Here is a 9,952-nt window from a genome sequence, read left to right as displayed (position 1 = left end):
TGAACAGTGACAGCGAATAATACTTCGAAGCCACTTATGAAGCCAACAACGAAGACGAGGATGGTGATGTGGGAGTTGAGGCAGCATCGGAGAATGTAGTGGTTCCTCCCGTAGTTAGTCAACCGATGGACGTTCCACCTTTTATGCGTAACTTGATCTTGACCCATGCATGCACTGGAATTCCCAAAATATGCAAACATAGGTACATGATGAGTGAATAATATATTTTTGTTAATTTATATTTTGGATGGATCAATGAATGATGATTTCTGCTTTCTGTAGGTGTTGCTGATCTTGAGGATGAAAAGTTCAGGATTGGAATGGAATATAGTTCTAGAAAGTCAGTCGTCGCAACAATTAGAAGTTACACTATCTCTAGAGGAGTCGAATACAATGTGTATGAGTTTGAGCCACATACGTTCTATGCAAAATGCAAGACGTATGGGCGTGGGTGCGATTGGCTTATCCGAGCCAGTTTGATATGGAAAAAAAGTTATTGGGAGATAAACAGATATAATGGTAGGCACACGTGCATCATGAAAACGATTTAGGATCATTCCAAGTTAGATTCAGATACAGCTGTTGATGAGGCTATAAGGCCATGGGTTGAGACTGACCCGTCCATCAAAGTGAAATTTATAATTGCGGAAGTCTAGTCAAGGTTCAACTATATCATCAGTTACCGAAAGGTTTAGTTAGCAAAGCAGAAGTTCATAGCCAAAGTTTTCAGTGGTTGAAAAGATTCTTACCAAACTTTGCCATGGTGGTTCTCAGATATGGTTCGGAAGATGCCTGACTCAATTGTCCAAACAGAAACACTACCCCTATACAACGAGAGAAAGGAGGTGAATGGTGTCAGGATACTTCATCGCGTATTCTGGAGTTTCAACCCGTGCATTAGAGCATTCAAGCATTGCAAGCCTCTGGTTCAGGTTAACGGCACACACCTTACGAAAAATACAAAGGTACACTTTTGGTTGCTGTTACACAAGATGGTAACCAGAACATTATGCTTATCGTTTTTGCCCTGGTGGAGGGGGAGACCGCTTATGCGTGGCACTTTTTTTTTTCAGCCGCTCATAACCTGTCCATTAATGGGTAGGCCAAATATATGAGCGACATCTTCCAGTGTTACGGTAATCTTACCTATCGGCAATACAAATGTGTGAGTCTCTGGCCTCCACATTTCTACCAAAGTAGATAATAAAGAGTAAAATCCTCTGATCACCCCAATTTTAGAAACATGGTAGAATCTCGTTGCTCGTAAAGCATCTTCTACCATCGAGTTTCACGTCTCCGCCGAATCCAATTTACGATTCATAAGATTCCTATTAGACTGGTACAACAAGAATATACTTATTCATTAGATATATCTATTAATTTAAAAATTAAATTATTTAATGAAATATATCTATTAAATAATAAAATATAATAATAATCTGATTGAATTAATTTATATGAAAAAAATTAAATTAAATATATCATATTATACTATTTATTTACTAGTTTAAATAATATAAATACAGTCATAAATAAAAAGTAAAATAACATACAATAGTATTATCTTTCAAAATTATCATAACAAATAACCATACAAATTTTTTTATAAATTCATAATATTTATTTATTTTTGTAAATAAAAAATATTCATTAATATTAACATTTAAATTATTTATTAAATCTATACAAAAATAATCACATTATAACAAATAATTCCAAAAATTAATAGGATCTACATTTATATTATTTTTCTGTTTACTAATTAACAAGCAAATATAAAATAAAATAATAATATACTAAAACTTATATATTATTTATTAAATTTAATATTTATAAACTCAATTAAATAACATATTAATATTAAATACAAACAAAAATAATATTATTATAAAAAATAATATTAATTAAAATTAAAATAATTAAAATAATTAAATTACAAAAAAAATAAAAATTATCAACTCACATAAACAGAATGATCCAAATAATTGACAATATGTTTCTCAAGAACCATAAAACTACATACTATTTTTAATCAATATAAACTAATAATTTTTTTTTGTATAATTACTCTTTTTTTTAAACACACTATTCATACACTATTAACTCTCTTCTTCTTCCTTATTTCATATTTCTTCTCTATCAACACACACTAGCTACACAGCATAAAATGGGGCATGAAATTGGAACGAAGGAGCTCAATTTATACACGCCTATCCCGTGTTGCTGTAGTTTTTCGGGAATGCGCAGAAATTTCTGTAACGTTTGTTGGATTCGCAGGCAACACACCCACGTCCAGTCGTCCATACTCATTACGTATTGTCAGAGAACTGCCACACTGCTGACAGATCCTATCACCATATTTTTTACGTGTTGAACATGTATCTACAAACTGATAAAATATTTTTTCTCTAATATTAGACAAAAATACAAACGTGTCTTCTATATAAAAAAATAATTTCTGACATTTTGTATAGAAAAAATTATTTTTTTAAGAGTAAATTTGTTCAAAAGTTAGTATTTTTTAATGAAAGGATGATTTTAAAATTTATTGTAATGTTAACGACATTTTTAAAGAAAAAAAAATGTTAAGAATAATTTTAATTTTTAACAAAAAAATTTAAAGAATAAAATAGCACTTAACCCTTTTCATTATGTCGTTTAATCTGACTAAATATGTGGAGTGTGCTCTTCTAATGTCGACCATTGATATTCAATTATGTGACCTTTCAAGGTACCCAAGGGCTATAACTAATATACTATATTATCAATATTTAATTAATTGCCAATAGGAGAAAAGCCCTAAAGATATTTTTCTTTTCCCTTGCAAGCAGGTACGAATTGAATAGATATGATGAAGATATGAACCATTAAACTAAGAAGAGTTATATATGTACACCATCAATTAACTTAGCTTAGACCGTACTCTATCGATTATACTACAAGTGAATGGTCTCTGTTCAATCCTAGAAATCTTTTTTTTTTTTTTTTAAATAAAAGAGCTCAACACAAATGTGGAGCGTTAGAGGCATAAACCAACATAAATACCTATAGTAACCATCTAAAATTTTTAAACAAATGCATATTTCTATCTCATTTTCGGTATTATCATCTATAACACAAGGAATTGTCGTTCCTCCACTCCTTGTAGCTAAGCATAGTCATATTGATTATGTTTTCAACACATTTTCCTGTATTCTGAAATAATCTCCTATTCCTTTTCAACCAGACGTTCCAAGTTACCGCGAAGAAGCTTGTAAACCACTTCTTACTTTCCTCTTTCCCCATGCCACCTGTCCAGCTTTGAAAGTGTTCCTTTAAAATACTCGGAACGGACCATTTTTTGCCAAATTCTAATAGCCAAGCACACCACACCTGCCATATAAAATCACAACCAAGAAACAGGTGGTAGACATATTCAACATCCTTATTATATAAAACACACACATTATCACCCTGATCAATAATGCCGAGTCGACCCAGTCTTTCTTTTGTATTCACTCTACCTATCAACGCAAACCATATAAATAACTCAACTCTTGGAGGGACTAAACCTTTTCAAATAGTCTTAGTAAAGCTATAGCTTGTTACGTCCTCCGAAAGCGTCTCCACCTGTAGTACCTGCACAAAGGAGTTAGTAGAAAATACACCTTGCCTGTCAAATTTTTAGACAATTCTATCCTCTCTGTCAGAGGCTAGTTTAACAGGCCTCAATATTTCATGTAATTGATTCAGAAGTTCCAACTCCCATTGGAATAGCTCACGCCTCCATTGGAAGTTCCAAATCCACTCAAACCCATCCCAGAACTCACAAACCCCTATGACAAAGCCTTTTTGGTTTGAAATCGAGAATAACCTTGGGAACCTATCCTTTAGAGAACCGCAACTTAACCAGACATCTTTCCAAAAGTGAGTCCTTCTGCCATCACCAACCTCCATTGCCAAGCCAGTTATCATCTTATCTCTTAAAGATTGCTCCTTAAATTGTATCTGACAAATGTCCTTCCATGGCCTCCCTTTAGTAGGTAAATCCTGGATTGATAAAAGCTGGTTAGAGGAGAGATTATTACAAGAGCAAACCATTTTCTTCCACAGCGGACACTCCTCTTTAGAGAACTTCCACCACCACTTAAATAGCAGAGCAGTATTGCGGAGCATCGCATCACCGACTCCTAGCCCGCCTAGCCTCTTCGGGGCTTGGACCATTTTCCATCTAACCAAAGCCATGCCATTCCTCCCATCCTCCTTACTCCACAAGAATCTCCTTTGTAATGAAACAAGTTTCTCCGCAACAGTCTTCGACATCTTATATAAGTTCAAATAATATATCGACAAACTATTTAAAACTGACTTAATGAGAACAAGCTTCTCCGCTTTATTAAGTACCTTGGATTTCCATAAGCTTAGCTTCTCCTCTACTTTGTCTATTATTGGCTTCCAAGTCTTGACCAGCCTGGAATTCGCACCGAGAGGGATCCCCAGATATTTAACTGGAAGAGCAGCTTCCTTGCACCCCAGCAGACTACACATCCTCTATACCTACTGTTGGTCACAATTGATAGGTATCAAACTTGATTTCTCAAAATTAATGCTTAACCCCGACATCAGTTCAAAGCATCGAAGAAGCCTTTTGTAATTCTTAACCGACTCTTTCTCTGGCGGGCAGAATAAGACAGTATCATCAGCAAACTGGAGATGTGACAATTTTATATTGTCTCTCCCTACGAATAGAGGGGATATTCGACCATTTTTCACAGCCTCCCCAATCATTCTATGTAGGACATCAACAACTAGTACAAATAAGAAGGGAGAAAGAGGATCACCTTGTCGCAGACCTCTACCCATCTTAAACTGCTTAGTTGGTGATCCATTTATCATCACTGACATAGTAACTGTACCGACACACTCCATAACCCAATCCTAAAAATCTTTTTAATTATGTTGACAAATTCATCAGGTGACATACTAAAAGTTAAAAGGAATTCGTTTACACCGGTTATAAATTTTGTTAAATTACACCATCAACAAAATTTGTGTGTATGACAAATTTCACCAATCCAGTCATTGAACCCCGACATTTTACTATAATATAAACTAATTTAACAAAATTTCACAAAATTTGGAATCAATTTGATATATTATTATAATATTTTATTCTTATGTATATTACAATTATACTTTTATTCTTATGATATTTTAACTATTTTAAAATTATTTTTATTTTTAATTTTTGTGTTTGAATACATGTTAGATAAAAAATTTAGCAGTTTTGTGAAGTCATCATTTTTTTAATATAATTATAAAAATTATGAGAGTTATAAATCTTTGTAATATATATTTTTTTTAAAAAATTACATATAGAATTGCAGTGGTTGCATTTAAAAAAAATTGATAGCCAAATCGTCGCAAATAGTTTAATTCAAGTTGGAAGAGTATAATTTTAAGCATTTGTACTTTTCAAGTTTAAAGAGCCTATAATTTTAAGTACTTATATAATTTTGTTGTATTCATTTTAATTTTATGAATATTTATGAAAATAAAATATTTAAAATTATTAATTAGAGTGACACCACTTTTATATTTATACAGTAAAATTTTTTGATAAATAATATTATCAATCTATTACAAATTTTAATTCATTTTCCTAATTTATTTAAATAGCACTAAATCATTAATGTTCTAGTTGTTAAATAATTTGTTATTACTCATTAAATTTCGAAATTAGTGGTCTACTAGAATGAGGTTGGACTTTTATCATTTAATAACAATAGATTTTAATCTCATTTTAGCAATTATCTCTTTAATTTTAACCTTTGACAAATCTTTAGTCAAAGAGTCTGCTAAATTTTCTTGAGATATTATTACCAGGTAATGAAAATTACACCATCCTCTATTAATTATCTCATAAATCATGTCTCAAATTTATATGTCTAAATTTTTCATTATAAACTTTATTATATGCTCGAAAAATGATTGATTCATTATTGCAAAAAATTAAAATAATTGTTAACTATTGTGATCACAACTTTATCTCGGATAACAAATTTCTGAGTCATTCCACTTCTTTATCTGCTATAGATAAAACTACAAACTCAACCTACATAATAAAATGTGATATACATACAAATTTGTTTCTTTGATGTCCAACTTATTGCACTACCATCTATAGTAGAAGTTCATCCTAAAATTGTCACTAAGACTTATAATCCAATTTGCATTAGAATAATCTTTTAAAACTAGGGGAAAACTAAAGTTTATTTATAGTTTTCTTGAGATAACCAAGAATTTTTATTATAGCTTTACAATCTTGGTTATTAGGATTTTTTATGAACTTTGATAATTTGCACACAACAAATGCTATATTAGACTCGGTACAATGCATTATATATATTAAAGTTCTTATAACACTAGAATATTCTAATTATGCTATAGCTATTCCCAATACCTTCTTGATATAATGAGATTGATTTAAAATAAAGTCAATTTCATTCTTATACACCTTTATGCTTAATATTGTATCAATTTTATTCAGATCATTCATCTTGAATTTAGAAATTAGATACTCCTTTGTTATACTATATAAATTTCTTCTAAATTTGTTCTAATGATTAACATATCATCAACATACAAACAAATGATTACTCCTTTAATGCCATATGGGTAGCTTTGTCTCCGAAATTTATTAGGTCAAAGGAGATAAAAAAATCTCAAATCTATCAGCATGGTTGGATATTTTTATAAGGTTATATTTAAAGTGTTGACAAGAAGAATGAACATCATAATGTCAGGTTTAGTTGAAAAATCACATAGTACCTTTATTAACGGGAGAAAAATATATGATGAAACTTTAATTGTATGTGAAACTGTGTAACGGATGAAAACTGAAAGAGAAGGCATCAACGATCACCAAACTGGACTTCCAAAAAGCCTATTATAGAGTAAAGTGGAGTTTTGTTGATATTGTGCTAGAAAAGATAGGATTTGATAGAAGATGGAAGGAATAGATTAAGGAGTGTATTAAGTCGGCATCTATCTCTATTCTAGTTAATGGGTCACTATCGAAACTATTTAAGATGGAGAAGGGGCTTCATCAAGGTGATCCATTGTTGCCATTTCTATTTGTTCTTGTAGTGGATGCATTGAAAAGGATGATCGGAAAGACGGTAAGAGATAGGAGAATATCACCACTATTAATGGACAGGGATAATATAGAGTTATTGCATCTACAATTTGTAGATAACATTATTATTCTGTCTACTAGACGAGAAGATAGTAAAAAATTATAAGAGACTTTTGAGGTATTTTAAAATGATGCTTGGATTGAATATTAATTTTGAAAAGTGCAGCTTGATACCGATAAATTATAGTTAGGAGTAGGTTGGATAGATATGTCAGCTACTGAGGTGTTAAGAGGCTGCTTTATTAGTGAGGTACCTTGGTATTAACTTAGGAGCGAATCTGAAGCTAGTAAAAATATGAAAGCTGGGCATAGTTAAGGTAGAGGAGAAACTTAACTTGTAAAAAGTAAAGATTCTTAGTAAAGTGAGAAAGTTAGTTCTTATTAAATCAGTTAACAATAATTTACCTATTTACTATCTAAGTCTGTATAAGATGCCAAATGCGGTTGCACAAAGAATAATTTCATTACAGAGAAAGTTCTTTTGGGGGAAGAAAGATGAAGAACGATCTGGCATAGTTCTTGTAAGGTGAGAGATGATATAGCTACCGAAGAAATTAGAAGGCTTGATGAAAGTGGGGAGATACAGTGGTATGTAATAATGCTTTACTATTTAAATGGTGGAAGGGGTTCTCTAAAGAGGATTATTCGCTGTGGAAAAAAGTTGCATGCTCATGCAATAACTTAAAATTTAATAATTTATTATTAATTCAAACATTGCCAGTAAAAAAAATTTGTGAAAATACATATATTATCTGCAAATAAAAAAACAACATGTTAGAGAGAAGATTATTGATAAACTTACTATGAAAGTAAGGGATGATAGATTAACCAAATTTTAGGAGGATACAAAGTTATAGTACAAGCTAAAAAGTTGAAAGATTCTTTTTCAAGGTTCTTTTTTATTTCAAATAAAAAAGGATTCGTAATTGGGGATTGTGAATTTTGGGATGGATTAGAGTGAGTTTGAAATTTATAAGGGATGAAAAAATTTAGTTAATGGGAGACAAAAATCTTGAATCAACTACTTGATATCTTGTAATCTATGAGATTGATAGCAAAAATATATGAAAGAATAGTGTGAAAATTCGACAAAGAATATATTTATTCTACTTATTCATTTATGTAGGTTTTGCAGAAAGCTAAGAGACTTTGGCAAATGGTATAATTAGTTATAAATTCACAAATAAAATTTGGAAAGAACTAGCTTAGTTTCACCTTAAGTTGAGCTATTTTTTTAGTTTGTCTTAATAGGTCGGGTTAATACTAAGGATCAGTTGTGTAAATTAGATATCATTGAACAGAGTGATAATGTGTGTCTTTTGTGTAGGAATAATGTTAAAATTGTACAAGGTAATACCTCTTTGTTACATATGAGTTTTCTTGATAGGTGTGATGTATATAAATTCTAATATTGGACATGTTTGGACTATTCTAAGTACCATAAAAAAACATGTTAAGAGTTGAAAAACTATGCTATTGAAAAAAGAAATGCACAAAAAATAATTAGTTAGATTTTTCTTTGTTATATGAAATATTTGACTACGCAGGAATAATATCATATTTTAGAACAAGACAACAAATATGGAGAATTGTGTTATTAATTTATTTTGTTGCTTTAAAGAATAGTGTGATAATTATCTCATGTCGTTGGTGACTATATCAAAAATGAAATAAGAGTTGCTTTCAGTTTTAATTTCTTTATTTTTTGTTTGTCTTTGTCGATTATATATGCTCCCTCATTATCAGTGTGTACGTTGAGCTTTCCCCTAAAAAAAAAAGGTTTCCCGCAAGAATAATATGGAATCTGCATTAATTTGGGACATACACATTGATGTAGACGATCTGCATGTTTGGGAATTAAAGGTGAGTTTGCATTGTGAACTGAGATTTTAAAGGAAAGTGAAGGATTGGAAGAGTAAGATAGCGATTTTATTTTTCATTAAAGGAAATACTTATAATATTAACATGGCTAATTTGACTATCCACTTTTGAAAGACATGTCTTCAGGCCATTCATAAAACTATTAGCATCTAAACTTTGATTTCATCACCTCATCTTTAGTGACCATCACCGGGGCTAGGACCCGGCCCGACTCCATTGATGGAAACCTTGCCAAGTTTCTTGTGACCAACACCAGGACTATGACCAGGACCAACTCCATTCACAGAAACCTTATTATTATTAGCATCTCGATTCTCTACTGCTCCCATTGATTTCATAATATTAGATTTCTTGTGACCAATACTAGGGCTAGGACCTGGACCAACCCCATTTGTAGAAACTTCATTCTTTGGACGTTGAATTGTCACCATTGCCTTCATACCATTATTTGGTGTCATTTTGTGTTTGTTTGACGATGGAGCATGACCAGGAACGTTATTAACACTGGATTTGGGTTGTGGAAGGGTAGGAATAATAGGATGGGGATTATTTTTTTCAATGTTTGTGTTCAATGGCTTTCTTTTGATCTTCCTTGCATGGGTAAGATTGCAATCATGGAAGGAAACTATTAGTGCAAGAAATAGAATGAAGTATTTGTGCATGGCCTTATTAAGAGAAGAAAGAGGGAGAAGAGTAGTGTTAGTGACTTATGAGATTTTTGCTAATTGTTAATATGATAAGAGATGAATGTCAAGGTGGGATGATATGTAAGTTAAGGAATCATCAAGTATTTATAATCTCGTTCAAAATGGAAAATTATGCAACTAGACAAAATTATCATATAAAATGACAATATACTGTTATACAATATTATTAGAAAGGAATTCGAGAAAA

At 31.4% G+C, this 9,952-nt stretch overlaps 1 protein-coding gene across 1 annotated transcript; it reads right to left on the bottom strand.

Annotated features, from left to right (window-relative positions):
• Nucleotides 1-9,234: 9,234 nt before the first annotated feature.
• On the bottom strand, nt 9,235-9,720 carry LOC130964397 (precursor of CEP9-like). Its single transcript, XM_057889877.1, has one exon. It carries the CDS (start codon nt 9,718-9,720, stop codon nt 9,235-9,237), a length of 486 nt encoding a protein of 161 aa, XP_057745860.1.
• Nucleotides 9,721-9,952: the final 232 nt, after the last annotated feature.

Source organism: Arachis stenosperma, chromosome 1 (assembly GCF_014773155.1).
Source record: "Arachis stenosperma cultivar V10309 chromosome 1, arast.V10309.gnm1.PFL2, whole genome shotgun sequence".
NCBI lineage: Eukaryota > Viridiplantae > Streptophyta > Magnoliopsida > Fabales > Fabaceae > Arachis > Arachis stenosperma.
The sequence above is the reverse complement of the archived record's forward strand: the minus strand, read 5'-3'. Positions and strand labels throughout refer to the sequence as shown.

What these genes read in the sequence shown, in the direction of transcription:
- LOC130964397 (XM_057889877.1), bottom strand. Translation starts at nt 9,720, where the DNA reads ATGCACAAATACTTCATTCTATTTCTTGCACTAATAGTTTCCTTCCAT.